The following is a 23396-nucleotide window of genomic DNA, read 5'->3' as shown; positions in this document are numbered from 1 at the left end:
TTTGGTTAGATAGTGCTGAAAGCAAATATATATCAATTATTTTGCCATCTGTCAGTTTTGCTTGTTAAACATGGTGGTACCACCCAAAGAAAAGAAATGAAGCAGTTCATGAGTTGTGACGCAGTAGATCACAAAGAACTACAAGGAACTGCTTTTAATCTGGAGGGGCCCAAGAAAGAATCTTGGTTCCCCCGGGATTAAAGGGGATCATAGAGAACCTTTATGAACAGCATGAGTACCCCTTCTAGGCCCTGACCCTTAGGTTAAGAATTTCAACCCTAACTGGGTCAGCATGTGTCCATGTAATCCTGAGAGAGTCAGTCATGCTTCTTATTTTACATCTGTGCTGCAGCGTGATTATATAGATACCATGCATGCAATAAGAAATGGTTTTTAAACATGTATGTTTATATAAAAACCCTCTTTTCAAAAAATATCTAGCAATGTTTTATTGATCAGTTATGGACTGAATAAGTTGGGTAACATAATATTGCCTGGTAAGGCACGTTAATTCTGCCTTTATTTTTCATGGGAATAATGAGACCACTGTAAGGGACGATCAATATAAACATTTAATTTGTGGCTCCTGCTCATATGAATACTGTACTTGCAAAATATGCAGATAATTAATTGTAACTCCAGACTGAGCTAAGTTATTTGAGTTTATGTGTTTGGGGTTTTTGTTTGAAGGATTCTATCAGGAGCCACTGTACAATTAGCCGGCCTGGGTTTGTATAGTGACATGTTGTGTATGGGTGTATACAGAAGGTGCAGGGCCTCCCCTACATTATTATCCCATTGATGTTATGTTCTTATTGAAGGGCTGGTAGCAGGGCAACAAAGCATAGATGTCAGCAAAAGGCTTAAGCAATGTTTGTCAAGTTGATTTATTCTTCTTGCTGCTTGCGGATTAAATGAGCAATTTCCTGGCAGTTGGAAGTTTAGACGTTCCAGGTGTTATTTCTGTCTCTGCGCTTCCTGAGATCACTGTACTTGTAAAGCGTGACCCCGTCTTTACAGGCAGCAGCATTTTATTTCCCTCCCTGGGCTTGGGAACTTGAGCCCCAGCCATCATTCTCACAGCTGATACTGAGGCATGCAAAAAATGCCCGACAGCTATCATCCCACACATCCAGCAACAACTGGTTCCTTCCTCTCTTCCTGTGGAAGAGTAACATCCTCTTAGAAGAAATATGCCCTGAGGAATGAAATCCTAACAGGAGGGCTTTCACACAGGAAATTATTCATGCGCCCCTTGCAGAAAAGTGCTTGTCTAGTATAGACTGTCGTCTAATAATGAGCTTCCTGCTGACCCTCGACATGTCACAGACCTATCTGGGGCCATTAGGCTTTCATGAAAATACCATAAATTGTCTGCAGTGCTTTTGTAAATATGTAACTACCTTGTTATGTGTCTTTATTAGCCATCAGTGTTAACAAAGGCAGCCGAAGGATACCAAAGGCACCATTTTATTAGCTTAGTGTGGCTTAACAACTCAACATCTCAGGCTGAAATGGCTTAGTTTAGGGGCAATATGATTAGCCCATCTTTATAGATGCAAATCACTTATTACTCCTAAAATAAATATATACTTATTCAGCTGGATAGTTCTTATACTTGATACTCCTGATTTTGCATGGTAATGTGAAGAACATATAATTCTTTTGCTACTTGCCCACTGATGTCAACTTTCTTGTGTGTATTAAAAGTAAAATAGCCACTAGCAGAGTCAGAAGGGGCTTTATATAGCGACTCTGCACAATAAAGATACTAGGGGTTTTGCTAAAATACACCTTATATATTCCATGTGTGTCCTTGCTGGCAGAGAACATAGAACTATTTGACGTTCATGAAAGATAATTCTGTTGCTAAGGGCCCTCCTGACACCCAGCAGGCAAATACTTGGCCAAAAAATGGACAGTTTTGATTAAACTGGCTAATTGATCTAGTCCTCTGACTAGTCTTCATAGTCTCCATTCCCATGTGATATTTTATAATTCCATGAATGATACATGGCTTAGGGGCATAGGAACTGGGCATGTACTGGCCTTTCTGATTAAAAGTTATTGAAAAACTAAGCAAATATTAACTTGTTCCCACCCATAAATGGCCATTTTCAGTATTTACGAGAGTTAAATGTTAGAAATAATGATGTGTATCTGGCATCTTCTATGATACTTTATTGGGGATTTACAAATATCTGATTCACCGATAAAAATGTTGCAGCATTCCGATTCCGTGTAGAAAGTGTTTATTGTGCCAACAAACCAGACCATCCTGCACAATAAACACTTTCTACACGGAATGCTGCAGCATGTTTATCAGTGAGTTATAGTTTAACCTCAGCAGTGGGATCGGCAGCTTGCGCCCCATGCTACAACGAGCGCACGGTATAGTGTAGCAATATCCATTTTTTGTATTTACAAATATCTGATTGTGACTATAAAACTTTGGGTTGTGCTGTTTATCTGCTCTAAAACACCATGGCATAACTGAAGAGTTCTTTCCCATTCTTTATTTTGATGTTGAATGTAAATATGTTTTTTTTTTGTTTTGTTTTGTTTTTTTTTTTTAATATACTCTTACTTCTGTCTAGTAAAGTTAATTAGTTGAGCCTCCAAAAAAAAAAAACATTCACACCACCCCCAAGCACTTGCGGACAGGCAGGCAGTGGTACAACCATACAACAGACCCCACTAAGGGGCCCCTCTTCTTTGAGTCCCTTGTGGTCACTGGGTCTGTTGTATGTTAGTTACACCCCTGCTTCTGTCAATATAATACAAAAATATTGGTATCTGTTGTGCCCATTTACCTATGGGATGGAAAAGGTAGGATCCACACTTACATTTAACCTTTTTTTTTTTGGGGGGGGGGGTGACCATGTGCCTCTGTTTTCTCATATTTTGGCAATAATATAATATAGTACACATTTTATTAAACTAAACATTGATTTTTTTAGTATGTACATATATTTCTAATTGCGTAATATATACATGATCACAGGTGAAAACTAACACTTCTGTTCCTGATGGTGATTGCTAAATATAATGTTCATCTGGTCTTGTTCCTATATTAGAGTTATCATATCACATCTTTAGTTTTGTCCATATTATGAAAAAGGTGGAAATGTATCTCCTGCATGAGAATGTGCGGTGATGCCAAGAAGTCTGTACATCTTGTTTGATGCAATGTAACATCTTGGTGAAACTTTCCGGTTTTCAGCTATTTCCTACTTGGCTTGAGATTTCCCCTAGCTCCTACCTTGTTAAAGCTTTTTATAGCAGTTCCTGTGCTGTGCCACTTAATTTTTTTCATTTACTATTATTATTTAGTATATTTTAACTTTTCTCCTGAAAGCTGCTTCTAAGAGCAGTAATAAAGGGAAAAACAGCCTACAGACACTTTTTTTTTTGCACATGTTTAAATGGTGCATAATTGCAGTTTCAAGAGTCACATGAAATGGTAACATTTTGCTGTATTGTCGAACCTTTGCACATAAGATTAATCTTTAAAATATCCTGTATTTAATATAATTGTGATTTTTAGGATATGGCTGAATGATGTTTACAGGACCTTATGTGCAGAGATTATTTGAATTTATTAGAGCTGTGACCCCCCCTAAGCTTAGGAGTCTTAGTAGTGTCCAATTATGTTTATTATGTAAGTTAAAATAAAAAAAATAACTCTTTTCTGTATTGCCATAAATAAAGGCTACATCAGTCTAAAGGATTTGTTTTCCAAAGGCTGCCCTGTATTTTTAGAGGATTAATGCTTGACGCATTATACTGACCATGCATGCACAAAGGTTTCATACAACTGAATGAGTTTCATTTGCTGTGTGATTGTGGAGCCCCGTACCATGTTCTATTTGTCCAATTGATCAAACTAATCAGACAAAACTTAAACTGGGCCAAACAGTATGACTATCTGGAGTGTGTATCAGGTCATCTGATGACCTGGAAATGCCTACACTGCCTTCCATTCAAATGGCTCAGAGCTCATTCTGTCTACCAGGCAATATGGCCAACCACAGGCAACGTTAATTGAGTTTCACCAAACTGGTCCCCCCTTTTTAAAGGCTCCTAAAATAAATTTTGCATAAGTTTTTGGGATTGCACATAGCCACACAGCCTCCAAGCATAATCACAAACAAGCCAACATGCATTTACCTACTCTTTCTTGAGGTGGCTTTAGGGCACATGTGATCACTGTGTTGTACAGCTTAATTGATATAACCCACATGATGGCAGTGCAAACTTGCATTTACATTCCATTCAATTAGTTAAGCAATTTAATTTTTTCATGCACAATTTTAAAAATGGCATTTACACTTTGTCAGAAATAGCATCCTTGTTCCTAATGGTTTCACCTGTTAACCCTTTGCAGTTATCTTTCCTGTCTTTGCCAGGGTGAGGGGGTCACATCGCTAGTACAGAGAACATAGTTGTGTTTATGCTATAAAGTAGACAAAGGCCCAGTTAAAAATATAGAAATTCCCATAGATGCTTATGTGGTTCTGACCAAACAAACCGCTTGTGTGTGGATCTCATATGCAGAAGTAACAAACTGACTCAGAGTTACGATTTTCATTGAACTAAAGAGCTAGAAAGCACTTATCTGTAGTCCAAATAGGTATGGTGATTCAAATAACAGAATAATCCCTTATCTGAAAAACCCCAGGGCCCAAGCATTCTGGATAGCAGATCAAAAATAATGATTTTAATCAGTCATATTTATGTGATGTATTAATATTGGGTATGTATTTTTGTACATAATACCAGTTTGAACGTACTGTCAATTGAATACAATTATGACTACTGGAGATGTCAGAGTGCTGTTTATAGGCCCTTGTGTGGGAAGATTCTTTTTCTTCCCTTATAGCATTTTGGGAGGTTTTATTTTAATCCTGCTACTCTCAAACTGAGAGCTATGTGGTAATGAGAACAAAGTGGGTTCTGCTCATGTGCAAACACTTTAATTACGTTAGACAAAAGGATCGACAGAATGAGGATTGTAATCTCGCACAGGCGCTCTTGTTTACAGCCCTGGAACTGAAATACTGCAAGTGATGTTTAGTCAATAAAACTTATGTAGGTCAGGGTTTGTTGCTCGGCTCCATGTGTACAGCATCGGTTTCATTAGCAGTAACAATATTTAGGAAATGAACCATGATGGAATTTAAAGTCCAACAATATATTATGTTTTATTTGTTTAAAATATTTATTTTGTTTATATCTAGTGGAATTGTCCAACAATTAATATAGTATGCAATCCAAATATTTTTGTGATTTTATTTTTAAATCAAGCCCCTTTAAGATATTCACCCTTCTAAATGTAACACCCAGGATCCTAAGATGGCCAGGGGGTGTCCAAGCACCTAGCTGTGTTTGCGGGCCATTCATGTAAAGCGCTAGAAGAAAAGCGCGCACATCAAGTTCTTTTGCCTATGTCTATTCCTTAAAAGGTTCATTGTACGTCCTTGCTCAAGTCTGATTTAATGGGGGAGCCTGGACAGCTGGGGATCAGGGGGTGCAATATAGAAAGATAAATATCTCAAAAGTGCTTGATATTAAAAAGTCAAACCACATTCCAAATAGTATTTACAGTACTTTAGGGGGGCATATTTATTATGCTGTGTAAAACTAATAAAAAAACTGTGTAAAATAAATGGAAAAGGGCGCCATCTGAACGGCAGATATTATGCCGTTATTTTCCGTAAGTTCCAGTGGAAGAAAAAACGCGTAATGGTAATAACAGGGCCCTCCTGCAGTTTTGCACCCGCTAGGCTCCCTAATTTGTGCATCTATATGACATCTACATGCTGCAAAAAGCCCCCTCCTTTGCACCTTTACACACTATTCTGGAGTGCAAAGACCTGCGTTTAAGAACACATCCCATGGGCAGGGTTTAAACTGCAAAAAAAGCATAGGGTTTTGTACCTGTGCTTTTGCACTTGGCATTCTATGTTACTCTTAATAAATGGGTCCTAAGGTGTTGTCATTACTAGTAGCTTATCAATTGCCATGGGACTCTTTGAATGGCAAGTAGGTAGGCTGGGCTGACCTGCACCATATTGCAGGTGAACTGGTACATTGTGACAAATGGATGCCATATACATTGTAGACATATAGCTTTCGAACTAGTGAGAAGCACCATGTCAGCGGGACTGAATTTTCTAACACAGGTTATATTGCACTATGGCAGCCAGCCACCCATTGCCTTTCCATTTTTTTCATGGAAGTAAAAATTTTTAGTTCTTTTCTGCACATTGTGTGCTTGAATGTTATCAGTCACCTTGCTGGCCAATTTATTGCATTCCCAAACTATTTTTACACACTTCAGCGGCCTTGAAATTTTTAGCACTTAGTGCATGCACATCAGTATTTTGCAATTTATGTAAGTGTTAGAGCGTTATCCTTCCTGGCTTGTTATTTTTAAACTTGGCTCTCTGTTGTGGAATTTCTCACCTTTCAGAATCTGCGGGCTTTCAATTGCTTCAGTCAGCTTGGTTGGTTTTGCTTAGTATTAATATATTTCTGTGAGGACTCTAACTGTTGAGTGATTGGCATGTAAATTACCATGTGACCACAAATCAAAAGGCTCCCCCAGATTCTGTTTCTGAAAATCTGATAAGCAAAGCTTGTATTTTTATTTATAAGCTAAAGAACGGAATAAAAAGTTGTTAGCTTTTACCCCTGTCTTGTGGCTGCTGTATAAGCCCAGGTTGTACAGCAGCTGTAGGTCGGATCACTTTTGTATTCTGGTGTTCTGGATGTGTATGAAGCAGGATATAACAGTGGGCATTAAAGGAACAAAAACCTGACCCAGACCCACAGCCCATGACCCAAACTCACAACCCACATTTTAACTTGCTTGGACTTGTATGAACTCACTACTGCCTTATCAGCAACCTGATCCGTTACCTGCTGACCACCTTAAACAGGAAGTGCTGTTGCAAAGTGACATCATCAGAAGTGGGTGGGGTAGAACATTTTAAAAAATAGTTTAAAGAAATAAAATAAAGATAATGTAAGATAAGCAATATAGATATGATATGCAACCCACCCGCATCAGAAAATCCTACCCACACAGGAAGGCACTGCTCAAGGAATTCACAATTCTTGGCCAGAGCTTTAATATTTTGGCCAGTTATTTTATTGTACCTACGTATATGAGTGTATTGTTTGTGTGTGTCACAGAACTCCTATTTTCCTTAAGCCTTACAGTAGTTGGGTACATTAAACTATATAAATAATAGACTGTGATTGAAGCAACACTTGCATGTTCTTTCACAATAGCCTCTCAAACCTGTAGATATGAATAGGAACTAAAAGTGCAATACAAAAAGAAAAGCAGCTCAGCGAGTGTGTGTGCTTACTTTGTATAAAAGCCAAGGTCAGTACCTTTAACCAGAATGCCAGTGTCCTCATTAGTCATAAAAGTTAAATGTGCGTGATGTTAAAAGAATTCCTTTAGGAAGGTGATTTGTTTAAATATCCTTAGTATATGGGAGGGATAACCATAAACTGAAAAGATTATCTCGTAGCCATTTAAAATGGTTTATTGCTTTATAAGCAAATGTGATTGTAAAACCATACAGTAATCTATCTTACTAAGCCCTGGGCTGTATAATTAATAGCATTCTCCTTTAACAAATGCCATAGGGCTGGACTGTTTTATCAGAGGACTCTGTGCATAAGCACACTAACAGCTGATGTACAGTATGTATTGGTCTGGATAGTAACAACCACTGCAGCACTTGCATTCCGATTTCCTTGTGATCCAGTGGGTCAAACCATAATTGTATTATGTACCATTTGACTAAAAAGGGTAACATTAATGTAAACAATTGGCCCAGTTTTTGTATCTCTCACTTTCTATCAGACGGTCACTTCCCACACACAGGCAGTATTAAAAAAACATTTTTCAGGGTCAGACGGGGCGCTCCCCCAGCCGACACTGTTCCTCCCCTGATGCATTAAACTTTAGTGCGCTCAGGGGAGGATGTCGGTTAGGGAGGCTCAGTGGGGGCCCCTACAGGAGGTTAGGGAGGCTCAGCGGGGCCCCTAGGGGATGGGGGGGACATGGCCGGCGGGGGCAACTCCAGGGCCCCTGGGGCGGCAGCCCTGTTGGGCGCTGCACCCCCCAGTCGGACCCTGGGCCAGAGTCACACAATGTTCAGTTCATATTGTCGTCCAAGGGGCCATTCTGTTTCCTATTTTCTCCAACACTCTGAGCTAAAGGCAGGTTAACTGGGTCCTGTTATAATTGATGATGTGTGTGTGTTTAGATTGTAAGCTCCTTTGTGGAGGAACTGATGTATTTTTTATTTTTTTTTAATATGTTTAGGTAAAGTTGGGGGGGAACACGGGTCAAAAAATTTAATTACAGTAATGATGCTTCATTGTTATTTGTATATGACAATGAAACTTGACGTGCATGGAATGTGCAGGCGCTATATAAATAGAGAAGATTAATAATAAGATCACAACGATTTGGCATGGGTCAGTGTTGACTGTCAGCCCTCTTTTTAACAAAGTTAATTTTTACAATCCATTGTTGCTCTGTGTAAGAACAGATTCCATTGTATATAATTTAGTTATACAATACAGGACATCTCTTAATCTAGGTTATGGGAGTCAACATTTAGTACTATTGTTGATAGGAAAATAAAATAATATTGAACAGTACAAAGTAAAATGTCTCCAGACTGTAGGCAGTCTCTCCTCATAGAAGAAGGAAGCATCTGCCACAAGATGCCAATACAGGCAACTAGGGGTACCCCAACAGACCACAACCCTGCAGCGCATTTATACAGAAAATGTATGTATGTGCATACATCTACAGAATGAGAATTTAGGGCTTTCATTCAAAGAAAGGGAAGCTGAGTATGACAGTGTTATCTGTGTGGTTAAACTAACAAATACAAAGGGGATGTGGTTGGGGATGACACTGTTGCACATCCAGGATGTGGTGTACTGAGCAGTGTTGCAGATGCAAAGTTTGTTTCCCATGTTCACTCATAAATAACCTCTTTATAACCAAAGTGCCTAAAGCACATCATAGAACAGCATGTGCCTTTCATTTTGTCTTTTTAATATGACTGTGCCCTCATTTCTCAAACTATCTCACAATGATTATATTCTTTCCCAAGCAGTCTGCCCCCATGTACAGCACAGTTATTTTTCATGGTCTGCCCTTTCACCATCTTGCTGCTGTTTTCTTCTCCTTTGATGGGACTTTGTTACCAAATCCAAGTTAAATTTTCCATTTTATTGAGTTGAATAATTTGTTCTCATAGCTGAAATGGAAATTACTTGAACAGCAATGCCTATTAGTCTAAATACTGGTCTAACCCTGCAGTAATGCTCTACACTCTGAAATGGTGTTCTCCTCAGTTTGCCCTGGGAAAAAAATCAAATGTTTGTTATCGGTTGTATACGTGCAGCAAACTAGTAAAAGCTAGCTTCCTATTAGTTACACTGGGCTACACAGTAGGATATGTCATTCAATCTATCTGTCCATGTTATTGGTGCCCAGGGAAACACAATTAGTGGTGAATTAGTCATATAGGCTTACCCAGCAGGAATATACACCTAGCAATCCACAATCCTCTAGATAAGATAAGGAAATGGTTTTGCATTCAAGCCCTTCTTCTCATGACAAATCTGCTTTTTTATACAGGCAGGCACCTGCAAGCTGTGATTCTGACTTCTGAAAATAGTTCAGACCTGCACTGACTGAGGTGTGATCCACCAAACATGCCAATGCTATGTCTAACATTCTTTCCTATATCTATATTAATAAAATGTGTCCTTCATTGCAGTGGCAGTGCTTTCACTTGTTGACTTACTTTTGGACCATCAGTCCACAGTACATGTGTTTTTCAGACCTTTGCACAATTAGTCTGTTCTGACTTCCTTAGCTGCTAGATTTTTATTTTCTATAAGCAACATAGTGGCATAAGTAGATGTTAATTTGCACATATAATTTGTGCAATGTGTATCTGCCAGGCCCTCTATAACCCAACATCAACGGTACTACTAATGTTACTAAATGCACTAAACTAGTAGTCTGTGCTTCTGCTTCAACATCCTTCACTACAGGATACTGTTGTGATATCTGTATGAAAGTCGGCCAGATGTCACTCGGGCAAGTTTAAAAACCCAATCAGCTCATTGATGTGGTTCTTGTCCTGACTGCCCGTATCCCATCAATGTGATTTGATCGTTCGGGCCTGAGGGCCAAGCAATTAAATCAATCTGATATGGGCCGCTTCAAGGTGGGTATCTCAAGAAAAGATCTGCTTGTTTGGTGACCTCACCAACATGGCAATGCTATGTAAATACACCATAACAAATATTTCTGTAAACTTATGATTAATGCAGCAATTTAGCACTGCATTATTACTTTTTGATTGCCATCCTCATTAACCTGTTTCCACACAGGTATCATAAAGCGGGAGCACTGTATTGCATATATATGCATTCATGAGCACTGTGCACCCTATCCTTACACCCCTTCCTTAGAAGAGGTTAAAGGAATACTGTCATGGGAAAATATATATATATTTTTTTTGTCTTTTTTTAAATGCATCAGTTATTAGAGCTTCTCCAGCCGAATCCTGCACTGAAATCGTTCTTTTAAAAGTGCAAACAGGTTTTTTTTATATTTAATTGTGAAATTTCAAATGGGGCTAACCATGTTCTTCATATCCCATGACAGTATACCATTAATGTATTTTAATGGCTCTCTTTTACCCTGTTCATAACCAGTTATCTGAGAGCTGTACTATAGTAAATAATGTTTTATATAACTGCTTAAACTAATCTTGAAAAGAACAGTGGGTTTCCGCAAACAGTGATAACTAGAACAGAGAATTAAAATAGTAAGGAGCTTTCTGAAGAAGTCCTGGGTGGCTTCTTGGCGTGTTTCATTACATTATAATTACTATGCATTATGAAGTAAGTTGAAATGATGTTGGGCTTGGGAGTGTAACATATGCTAGTAATAACCCCATTTGAACGTATTGATTGACCTTGAGAAGAGCCGCAGTGTGTCACATGGCACACAAACAAATGGCGTAGTTGCACATTCATGCATGCCTAAACAGGAAGCTCTGAAGCCATTAAATGAGTAGAATATGGGATAAACCAGGGCTTAAATATGGCACAGCTTTCAATATAGCCCCAGGGAAAACTGGTACTTCAGTTGGTATTATGGCTGCTTAACTCTTGGCAGAGATTGCATTTCAGAGGTATTTATGTTAAATGTTTGCCTTCTGGCAAAGCAAGCAATCTTTTAATTACATATCCTGTTGAAAAGTAATCAGGCTCTTTAATCAAGGGTTACAAAATGCTACAAAAGATGGCATCTGCCCTCAGGCAATTTTGCATTTCATTTAATGAAATACCACAGTATTACTTATTAATAATTGCATAGTTCATTCTCTATTAATCAGGAGCAAGCATTCAGATTGAACTCTTATTTGATGAGAAAACTGTAGCTTACTAACAGCCAGTCCTCTGATTTAAAGGGAATGACAATAGTTGCTTTTTTTAAAATACAATGAATGCAAGTTAAAAAAACAGTGTTTATTTTATCCAGCCAATACAATTAGGACCAGTAAAAAGACAGACAGAGGGTCTCAACATATATGACAAGATATGTTATAATGTGACTATGTGGTTCAGTAGATAGATGAATAAATGCATATGTATTCAACCATTGAATATGCACAACAAGTTCAAATAAAAATGTCTCCACCAAAAGGAAATGTGTCTAAATGCTGAATGCTAAATGCAATCTGCTCAGGTGGTCAATAGATGTATTTGTATGACATCATTATTTTACTAGAATCTGGCCCTTTAACTTGTGGCATGGGGAATATGTGCTTGATAAAGGGGCTATTTTGCCTCGAAACGTTGCATTGTTCCGCAAATAAAATCTTTTTTAAAAGGAATTTTTTCCTCTAGCCCTGAGTGCCATTTGCTTTTTGCTGTTCTATGGGGAATATGTGGCCCACTACATGTAAAAAATTGGACAACACTGGTTTATGGTATCACTCTTTCCATATATGTGTCTATTAGGAGAAGAAACTAATAAACTGTACCTGGTATTGTATCGTTACAGACAAAAGCTTTGCACACATTGAATAAGTATGAAAGAAATGATAATGTTTGCAACTACCCCATGCCTCCTTTGGCCTCTAGTGTGGAGGGACAGAAGGAACATCCATTAGTAGGTGTACAAGGTGCTCTTCCTCGCTCACTGAGCAATACATTGGAACAGATTGTAGATCAGCTGAATGTGTTGACCCAGGTAAGAATGTCTTTTTACTATGTTTCAAAAGCACATTTAGAGAATATTCTCATAATACATGTTGCTAATGACACGTGGTAACATTTGTAAATGTTGTTTTGCATGAATTAGAATTAAAATTAAAGTGACACTGACACGTTCCTATGAAAATCCATAGAAAAGTGTCAGTATTGGTAATGAATTGCACCACGCAAAATGTTTGCGGCCAAAAGTGCCCCAAAGCTGCCCCCAGCCCAGCAATACTTACCGCTCCCAACACGGGTAAAGGCACTTCCGTAGTTGTTTCAGTCACGCTGGTCTGGTGGCGGCGGGATCCTTCCATAGCCTGGAGTACTGTGTTTCTATTTGTAATTAGCCTATGGAAGGATCGCTCATAGGAACGTGTCAGTATCGCTTTAAGTGCTGTTCTGATTTAAGAAATGTTATTACCAAAAAAATGCTGAATCTCTCTTTTAGTATTTCAACCCACATTTATTCTTTCGCTCCCTTTAAAAGCTTGATGCTATTCATCCCCGATACAATTCATATTTCCCCTGCCTCACATTTTATTTTCCCACACTCTCCACCACCACTTTTCTGCCTTTTGTATTGAATTTGTCTGTACCTCTGTACAATATGAATGCCAACACTATTGTTCAACTGGTGGATTGATTCTTGTAACTATTGTCAGTGGGTTAACTCATTAAGGTGACCAGCTGTGCTAAAGCCAATGCCTTGTTTGGGTATAAACAAACCATTTCTATACTTACTGTAAAACCTTGTTCCTTTTACAGACAATGAGAATGGACCTTGAAAATCCAATTAGTATGAGCTGTTATGTAGTATTCCTAAATCAGAGCTGTGCATTTACACAAAACATCTGCACATTTAGGCAGACAAGGTTGAGATATGACATATAAAGCTCGCTGTAGATGATTACTCACAAAATGTATCATTTTAAGATACAACAAATAAATACTTTTTTCAAATTGCTTTCTGTTTTAAAACAAATTAGTTTTATTTTTCTCCATATCCCATTATCTTAGCCAGGTTTCTGAGTCTACTGGGGAACCATTGCTGTTCAAAAATTGCTGTTCAATTCAGTTTAGCTGTAGCTGATGCTTAATAATTCCTTTTTATAAATGGGTTTTAGAGTTTTTGAGATATAAATGGTTCATTAGTGCTTCCTTATAAATGCAAAAGCATGCTGAAATCCGCTCAGTGTAGCTGCGCACAACGCTGTGCCTGTCAATGTCGCTACCCTTAGTAGCTGACGAGAACAGAGCATCCCATAGTGTGCCCTAAGGCTAAGGCTTATAGCACACAGGAATCAGGCCATAGCCTGTCATTAGGAAACAGCCCACCGCCTGAGGATGAGAATATTCTCAGAAAATGCAACTTTAAGCATTTTCAGACCAAAATCTGCCTGTCATGGGACTACATAATAATACCGGTAGGAGACCTGTTATACAGTATACTCGGGACCTGGATAAGGGATCTTCCGTAATTTGCATCGCCATACTTTTAACCTACTAAAAATCATTTAAACATTAAATAAACCCAATAGGATTGTTTTGCCTCTAATAGGGATTCATTATACCTTAGTTGGGATCAAGTAGTATATAGATTGTAAGCTCTACGGGGCAGGGACCTCCTTCCTCTTGTGTCCTCGACTCTTAACTTATTGCAACTGTATCTTGTATTTATCTGTATTTATTGTCATACTTTGTATCTATCTATTATTATCTTATTAACACCCTGTTTGTATTAATGTATTCTACTGTACAGCGCTGTGTACATAAGTAGCGCTTTATAAATAAAGATATACATACATACAAGTAGAGAGTACAGTTTTATTATAGCAGAAAAGGTTAATTGATTAAAAAAAAATATTTGATTATAGTGGAGTCTGTGGGAGATGGTCTTCCTGTAATCTGGAGCTTTCTGGATAAAGGATTTCAGGATAACAGATCCCATACCTGTATTTTATATTACAGCTAAATGTGACTTGAATTGAAGGAGATAAATCAAACTAATAGGAGTGGACAAAGCTCCATTGTACACACAAAGGAAAATAGAATACTGGCAGTGCTAGCAGGCTCAGGGATAGCATGACAGTCATCACAGGGATATATTATTTGCTAAAAGAGAGAGCAGACAAATAATATATTATATGAAATGCATACCTGCCAATTAACTGGAAGCTGGAGAGAGAGGGATTTAAGGACATCTGTAATTATTATATGGCTTTCCTCTTTTTGCAGACTGTTTCAATTTTGGAGCACCGGCTGACATTAACAGAAGATAAATTGAAAGAATGCCTGGAAAACCAGCAGAAAATCCCAGCGCACGCATCGGAATCGGACTGATATGTGACAAACAGGTGCCATGCACACTATCACTTCAGCACCTCTCTTTTTAGAAGTTCAAATGCTGTTTTTACCGATGGTTTCACACAGTGCCTTGTTTTTAAGGTTTTACTTGCTTTATCATTTTTAGCAATATTAAAAATAAAATATTTATTTTATATTACTTTGCTTTGCTTATTATACACTAATAGAGATCAATAACAAGCAGATAATTGTAGCCTGATAGTGATGCAAACACGAGGCAAGTATATTGCCTTTCCAAAAGAGTAAAGACTGTTATGGCAGCAATTACACTTGGTTTCAGAATGAGATGTTGGTAAGGCAAGTATTTGCACAATGCACAGCATCCTTAGTCTAAATTACTGTGGCCAAGCACATATATTGCCAGACTTTTATAATTAGACATTGTAAGAAGAATGATAAATCAGTCATAAACAGGTATCTGACACCTTATCCTGATACCCATTATCCAGAAAGTCCCAAATTACTGAAAGGCCATCTCCCTTAGACTCCATATTAATCAAATAATTCAAATTTTTAAAAATGATTTCTTTTTCCCCTGTAATAATACAACAGTGCCTTGTACTTGATCCCAACTAAAATATAATCAATCCTTATTGGAGCCAAAACAATCCCATTGGGTTTAGTTACTGTTTAAATATTTTTTTTAGCAGACTAAAGGTGGCCATACACGAGCAGATCCGCTCGCTTGGCGATGTCGCCAAGCGAGCGGATCTTCCCCCGATATCCCCACCTACGGGTGGGCGATATCGGGGACCATTTAGGTAAAAAAAATAATAATCCGATCGTTAGGCCCTGGGGCCAGACGATCGGATTATGTGGGCGGCAATGGGGCAGTCGGATCGGGGACCGCATCAACGAGCCGATGCGGTCCCCGATCCGACCAGATTTTCTAACCTGGCCGATCGAGATCTGGCCAATTTCAGGCCAGATATCGGTCGGCCAGGCCGCTCTGCTCTCCCCATACACGGGCCGATTAGCTGCCGAATCGGTCCAAGGGACCGATATCGGCAGCTATAGTCGGCCCGTGTATGGCCACCTTTAAAGTAGGAGATCCGAATTATTATGCAAAGACCCCTTATCTGGAAAACCCCAGGTCTGGGAGCATTCTGGATAATAGAACCCATACCTGTATTTAGGTTGGAATACAACATATTTTTGGTGTCGGTCTCTGCTTCAATCTTAAACCTTAAATCTTCTGAAGCTAAATGTAAGATGATACAGTCCAGTTTGATTTGACATCTGTGTTCTCAAAACAATTGAACATTTAAAATAGTCATTTTTGGATGGAAGTATTGATAGAGTTATTTGAAATGTTTTCCTGGGTTGGTACTTTAGAAAGGTGTGAAACATTGCCGCTTTAAAGTCATGGTATGCTGCGTAACTGTGCATGTAGTTATAAGATGTATTTTGATTTTATGTAAATGTGTGGCCATGTGTAAGCTGGAAAAAATCATCCTATAATTAAGTGCAAAAAAGCAACATTACCCTTGGTGTCGAGAGCTGCTGCTCTGACTGAAATTGCCCTGTTGCCTTCAGCTAGTTAAATACATCAGTTCTGAGCTGTTGTAATATAACTGTAATATTCTGCATTAGTTTGAAGTAAAATAAATTGGGTTTCTTTTATAAGTACACTCATTAGCTCTTTGTATAATGGCTAACAAGTTAAGTATATATAAAGAAAGCTATTAATTAACTAACTAGGACCACAAAAGATATTAATTAACTAATTAGGACCACAAAAGAGCTTTCTGACTTCACCTGTTATGGGTGATGTTTCCTGAGAAATAATATCAGGATGAATTATTCAAAGAAAACAATGAAGGTTAATTTAACATCAAACTCGAGGTTTCTGAGACAGCAACAAATAAATTGGCAATGTTGGACTCTTGATTTACCACTGGCAGACCAGCTTAAAGGGGCAATGTTGATCCACGCAAATAAAGCTGGTTTGTAACTCTTAACTTGGCATTCTCCTACATATTAGTAAAAGCATGATGGGAGCTATACTGCAACCACAGAGCTGGATTCTTAATGCAACACTGCATGAAAAAAAAAAACCCTTTCCACATTCTCCAGTAGGAATCCTGTCCCCTCAGTTTGCACTTGACTCATTGACTGCTGTTTGAAGAATAACTCTGAGTTTGGGCTATCTACATGAGAAAGCCTGGGGGTTTTCATCCTTTTTAATCTCCACTTACACTGTCTTTAAATTACATTTGCCATTGGGATTGGTAATGTTCAATGCCTCAGTCCCAGAACTCAGATCAGATGGCGATTCTCCTTAGAATAAGAGCCTTATAGTAATACAGAGTGCAAACTACACATCAGCCACTTGCTGTAAGCCTGTACTAGTATATAAATCTAAGCAGGCAATGTTAGGTGGGTTTTAAACCCTTTTTGAGGTATTTTTAATGAATATTTGTTTCCTTCAGATTATTACCTGGTTTACCATTTGTTTTTGTAGCACAAAAGTCTGCAGGTTTTTTTCATCTGTAAAGAATAGATTGTGGCAATAAACCCAACTTCATTTTGGTGACAGAAAGAACACATCACTGGTCTCCCTCGCAATATTACAAGATTAATGGAATTACAGGTGGCTTCTGTTATTGTATTTCTGTGGTATCAACTGCAAAGCTTGTGTTATTTCCACAATAATGTATTTTTTGGTTCTAGAAATTAACATCCAAACCCAGTACAAAGAATGTATATGTACACCAAACACTTTGCAGAGAACTCTGTCAGAAACTCTGTGTGAAAATATTGTTTTGCTGTACTTATACATGGTTAGTACAACGAAGGCCATGGATGCAGGTTCTAGAGCACCAAGGGTTAAATCATACAAAAGGCTTGGCACTGTACGTTGTAATACAAGTCTAGTTTGTGGTACAAAGTGCAGCACAGTCAGGCATCTCTTTACATATGTCGTAGAACAGCCAATAAGTACAGGTCTCTCTTTTTGGCTGCGCTTTAGCCGTTTGGAGCTTCAACAAGATTTGTTCCTTTGACGGGGACATTAAAATCTATTAACTCTCTCCAGTATAAGAGGACCAGATTCCAGAATTCTCCATCCAGAAAGGCAAAACTAGTGCTGACTAAATCTTCTCCACCCAAAGGCTGCTGGAATACAGCATTTGCCAACATATTATGAATGCTTGAAGCATGAAACAAATGTTAGGGCTTGATTATGAAAGAAATATTGTTTAATAAAACTTCTCCACAACTCTCCACGGCCAGTGGTTCAACTATGTGAAAAAAAATTCCAGTGAAATTCCATGCCTCTTTTTTATTAGTTTTAGTTCCTGTAGTTAGTAATGTTTGGTTTGATAACTGTGTAATATAGAACCTAATTTGCACCAAAATCGCCCTTTGTCAGCAAACAAGAACACCTCCATTGTGTTGGTAAGTCACACTCCCACAGGTGACTTTTCTTGCATCTACAGTTAAGTACTGGTCAACTACTTTAGTAAACTAGGGTTTCCATAAATCTGCCCCACTGCCCCCTTGTTTGTTGAAGTAGCTGACCAAAAACTTGACAACTTCCAGCATCCTCCAATATAATTATGTGTTAAGGAGATGTAAAATTTCCCCAAAGCTCTGCCAAGTATCTTCTTATAGCTCCCTAAAGTAGCATTCCATCCGTAAATACAGAATTCATTGACCAATGAGAAATAGCCCTACAGCACTAGGTCCACTTCCATCTACATCACAATACTAGGGGGAGCAGGTCCCTTGGTTGGCAGGCCCCTTGGCAGTTTAGTGTTTGGCCATGGGTGTCAGGTTTCCCCTAGTCATTAAAATGAAACCACATATGATCACTCTCTTTTGGTCTACCTACTTGCTAGAGTGAGTGGTCTGGAAGTGAGGTAGGTTCCAGTAAGTGCCTAGATAAATTTGTATTAGCTCATTCTAAGATTGAGAGGCGGGATCAGGGTAGTTAGTGGAGCTGTCAGAGGCTCCCTGCAGTATCATGTCCCAGTATAGGAACTCAAGCGATTAGACTCAGGGATAGATTCCGGTAGTAATACACCACTGTAAGCTGCACCTAAGGGCAGATTTATCAAAGTCCGAATGGGTACAATTACAAAAAAAATAGTATTTTTTCTAATTTATAGACTTCTGCGTATTTTCTACGATATTTTTGTTAACTTACGCAATTTTTCCGTGCTTTGCATCAATTTGTGTGACAAAATCATATTTGGAGCAACAAGTACGAAAGTTTTGGATTCATTCAAGCTTCGATATCGTGACTTTCCTTGGGCCAGGATGGAGCTGCAGAGTGCCATTGAGTTCTATGGGAGGCTTCCAAAATCATGCACTGAAGGATCAAAGTCAAAGTTTTCGCACTGTTTATAATTGTTCAGATACAAAAATGTCATAACTTTCAGATCGCACAACGATATTTTCCTACGACCACAATACGATTTTTCGCACAAGTCACGCATTTTTCCTAAATGTACTTTTGATTATCCGAAATTCAGACTTTGATTAATGTGCCCCTTAGTGTTTGGGATTGTTCACCAAGGCTGCCTCTGGGTGTTGTGAATGCTTCAACTCTGTATTCTAATTTGATATTGTACCATCAAAGCCAGCACCCACCATTTCCAAAGTGTATGCATTTGCTAATAAAGAGTTTTTTTTTAAAAAAACACTTTTAATCTGTCTTATGGTGGAGATGCAGTGCAGTTAACCCTTTCTCCAACAGTAAGCACTGTACGTCATTGACAAAGACATACTGTACTTTCCTTAGGAGCTCAGACACAATTTTTTTTTTTGTAATCTGTTATTAGACAGTTCAGTTGTACAAAATACATAACACTGATGTATGGCCTTAAGGTCAGTGTCACACTAGACAACTTCCTGGCAATGAGGGGCTAAGAATTGTTAAAGGGCAGGTGAGACACGCTTGCCTAAATCTGTGGATAATGTATCTAAAAGGTCCATCTGCAGTCTGAACTAAGAACCTATAGGTAATGGGCATGGAACTCAGGATTATGATGGGACTTTTCATTTCACCAGATATGGTATATATCATTTGTGTGCAGTTCACCCCTCCAAAAGATTGTGGAGCTTTAGCTATGCAAGTCCCCATTGTATTCTGGCCACAGCACTCACACAATAATAAACTGCTTCACCTTTCTTGTGTCTTTTGGTCGCTTCCTATGAAGCTGCACATCTAGACAGGAAAGGAATGCACAACTTTCATGAAAGTTTGCTTTAAAAAATGTAATGAAAAAACAAGAAAACAGAAATAGAAGTGAACTTCACAACCATCAGCGTTTTCTAAGTTGCACAAAGTTGTGAAAGAGATTCCGTGAAAGAGGAAGTTCAGGTGAAGTTCCTGTGACTATTTTGGCAAACACAACTGAGAACGACTTGTGTTCCCAGCCTCGCACGAAGGGACCTGTCTGGCCTTTTCATGACTGCAAAGTATGCAGAGTTTTTACTGTAGTCTTTAACTGTAGGGAATGCATTGTCAGTGCCATATTTCTTTTGTTTTGTTACTTAATATGGTAGCAGTTGCAGAGCGACACGCTCATGCAGGCTCTTTTTTCTGGAAAGAAGAATTTGTGGAATTTTGTGTGTGTATAGGATGAAATGGAGGACGTCACTTGCTATGGTTGTTCTCTGTTGGTGTCTAACCATCACAGTCATGCAAGTCAAAACACACTATTGATTGCAGTAAAAGGAAATGTTTGGGTATCGCTCATATGTGTTCTGTCCAATGATTCAAACTTCCTGCAAAATCATTAAGATTTAGGGGCTAATTTATCAAAGGGGTAAATAGAGCCAGATGATTCCTAAGGGACATTCACCCCTTGATAAATATGCCACTAACAATCCCATACAAGGGAATAGAGAGCTGAAATGGCAGAGCTCTATTTTCACCATAGAACTTGCTCACTATATGACTTGTTTGTCTATTATCAAAGGCACAAGGATACTGAGCTGTTTTACTTTCACACTGGTTGCATATAGACCAATAAGGTCCTTCAGTTCAGTCCTTGGTAGATGATTATACAGATACAACCCTAGATATGGAGTGGTGGCCTTTCTTTAAAACTCCATGGTGTAGCCCAATATATCAAAAGGTGGCCATACACGTGGCGATCCGACGATGTTTCGTGCGACCATCGGTCGCACGAAACATCGTAAGATCCGCCACACACCATTCAGGACTGAATCGGCAGGTAAGGAGGTAGAAACAATAGGATTTCTACCTCCTTCTGCCGATTCAGCTCTGAAGGGAGAATTTTGGTCAGGCGCCTTCTATGGCGCCCGATCAAAATTTTCAAACTTGTCCGATCGGCGAGTCGTCCGATATCGGCAGCTTCCTGCGATATCGGTCAACTCGCCGACATGCCATACACGCACCGATTATCGTACGAAACGAGGTTTCGTACGATAATATTGGTGCGTGTATGGCCACCTAAAGGGATGATTTCCAGTATGTCTCGCTTATATCTTAAAGTCTGATGTAAGTAGATTTTCTGTAGACCCAAAAGGAGAGGAAGGCACAGACATACCAGCTTTCCCATCGCCTGCATCTGTACACCTAGGGGCACATTTACTAACCCACGAACGGGCCGAATGCGTCCGATTGCGTTTTTTTCGTAATGATCGGTAATTTTGCGATTTTTTTTTCGTATTTTTTCGGCGTCTTTACGATTTTTGCGTAAAAACGCGAGTTTTTCGTAGCCATTACGAAAGTTGCGCAAAGTCGCGATTTTTTCGTAGCGTTAGAACTTGCGCGCAAAGTCGCGCCTTTTTCGTAGCGTTAAAACTTAAAAGGCGCGACGTTTCGCGCAAGTTCTAACGCTACGAAAAAATCGCGACTTTGCGCAACTTTCGTAATGGCTACGAAAAACTCGCGTTTTTACTCAAAAATCGTAAAGACGCCGAAAAAATCGCAAAAAATACGAAAAAGTCGCAAAATGTTCGTTTCCAATCGGAATTTTTCCAATTCGGATTTGAAATCGTGTCTTAGTAAATCAGCCCCCTAATAGTTTTTAGAAACAAAATTTCCTAATGTACAATTCACCAAGTGCCTTCTCACTTGCCCTTTAAAACTACACAAAGAAACACATTTCAACAAACTAAAAGTGAGGATAGATGCACAGCATAATAAATAGTTTCATGAAAGACAGTAACTTGTATTTGTAGATGTGTTTTTCTCAACTTCTGTCAACATGTTGTTATAGTAAGGATACTTTAGCTTGATGATATTACATTGCATTCAAAGGTCACAAGGGTGGATATAATGCTGTGTAAGGGCTAGAATAAAATATTCTTTATGCCTCCATAATGGGTGTCTGCAAAAAACAAACTCATCAACCAAAAGCAACCTGTTTTTCCAGACTAAGTCTGTGTACAGGTGCTAAGGTAGTGCATCTAGGTTTCTATTACTAACCTACCTCCTACGTTTGTAGGAAATTAATTTATTAGCTCACATCTTACATAGTTGTGCCACTAGGGGGGATGTTTATAAATCTTGAAATGATTTTACACTATACATAACACAATAGTAGGTGATATTATTTGATAAGGCAGGGGCCCAGATTCAGTACCCATAGCAGGAACTTTCCCTGTGTTCTCTGTCTCCCTGCTTACACATACAAGTAGGCATGGTGTATAGGTTTTAAATGTGTGCAGATGAAAGAAAAAACACAGCCATTGGTATTTTCAGGCAGCAGGGAAAAAAATAAAGTGGAACCCCAGTCTTACATACCTGCATTGTATGTTGTCCCGGATATGATTTCTGCTGCATATAAGTTGCATTTGTTCCTTCCTGCATTTTAAGTTTTCCCGGTTTTTATATCTATTTTCTGCGATCCCTGGGAAAATGTAAAAGCGGGGTTCCACTGTAGTTCCTTTTAGGTGTGGGTTAAAAGCAAAATAGTTTCAGTAAAAAACATTGGATCTGGGATTTCAAATGCATTTTTGAAAGTAAATCTTCCCAACAGGAAATGAAGTGAAGAGAGTTGCAAAAATGTTATCTGTGTGACTCTAAGTGATTTCTTGGCTATTGCTTTAGTATCGAATTAGTCATGAACAGAAGCACCTTCTCTATCATATACTGTAAATCAAATTGTATTAGTCTGTTATTTTATTACAGTGCTGAAGATAATGTTAACCCTGTCTAAGTAAAAATATAAAGAATAATTAGAAGAATTTTGTTTATTGTGACCCTTTAGCAAAACAGATTTGGTAACAGCTGTTCATAAAAAGCCATTTGTGTCTAGGGAAAGTAACATAATACTAATCCTAAACCCAGCATATAATTCCTCCAGATGATATGATTGGCGTGTAGTCTAGGGTTGGTACCCTTGTGTTATCTTGGCAGGATTCTAAGAAACAAAAGGCTTTAATAGATTCCTATTGAAGCTATTCATTCTCAACAGACATATGTGGTATAGCTAACTTTCAGGGTTCTACAAATGTAATTTGGAACAAAATCTATGCTCGTGTGGATAAAGTGAGCAGATGCTTTAACAGAACAATATCCACCAGGCCATCTGTGTTCCATTGGCAAACTGACTTTGCTGAGATGATTATAAGACTACTGGATGCATGTGCGGACAGATAAAAAAAAAAGCAGAGAACATACAGAATTTAGCTGAAAAGGGCAGAATGTAAATTCTCCGCTTAGTTCGGTCAGCAACCCTTTAATTTTGAATACCCACCAAGAGAATCTTAGGTAACCA

At 38.6% G+C, this 23396-nt stretch overlaps 1 protein-coding gene across 5 annotated transcripts in view; it reads left to right on the top strand.

Annotated features, from left to right (window-relative positions):
- poc1b (POC1 centriolar protein B) overlaps window positions 1-14833 on the top strand; it is a 45419-nt gene extending 30586 nt beyond the window's left edge. For 3 of the 5 annotated variants that reach the window (XM_012958844.2, XM_012958841.3, XM_012958840.3), the window contains 2 exons: window positions 12134-12322; window positions 14566-14833. In XM_012958844.2, coding sequence (XP_012814298.1) covers window positions 12134-12322; window positions 14566-14670 — 294 coding nt within the window. In that variant the 3' untranslated portion in view covers window positions 14671-14833. Of the gene's footprint in view, window positions 1-9685; window positions 9823-12133; window positions 12323-14565 lie in introns of those variants that run through there. The other 2 variants (XM_018092032.2, NM_001004988.1) reach the window with 2 other exon arrangements.
- The last annotated feature ends 8563 nt before the right edge of the window (window positions 14834-23396 follow it).

This window comes from Xenopus tropicalis, chromosome 3, assembly GCF_000004195.4.
Source record: "Xenopus tropicalis strain Nigerian chromosome 3, UCB_Xtro_10.0, whole genome shotgun sequence".
In the NCBI taxonomy this organism is placed as follows: domain Eukaryota; kingdom Metazoa; phylum Chordata; class Amphibia; order Anura; family Pipidae; genus Xenopus; species Xenopus tropicalis.
Note: the sequence above shows the minus strand (reverse complement) of the source record. Positions and strands in the feature narration are given on the sequence as shown.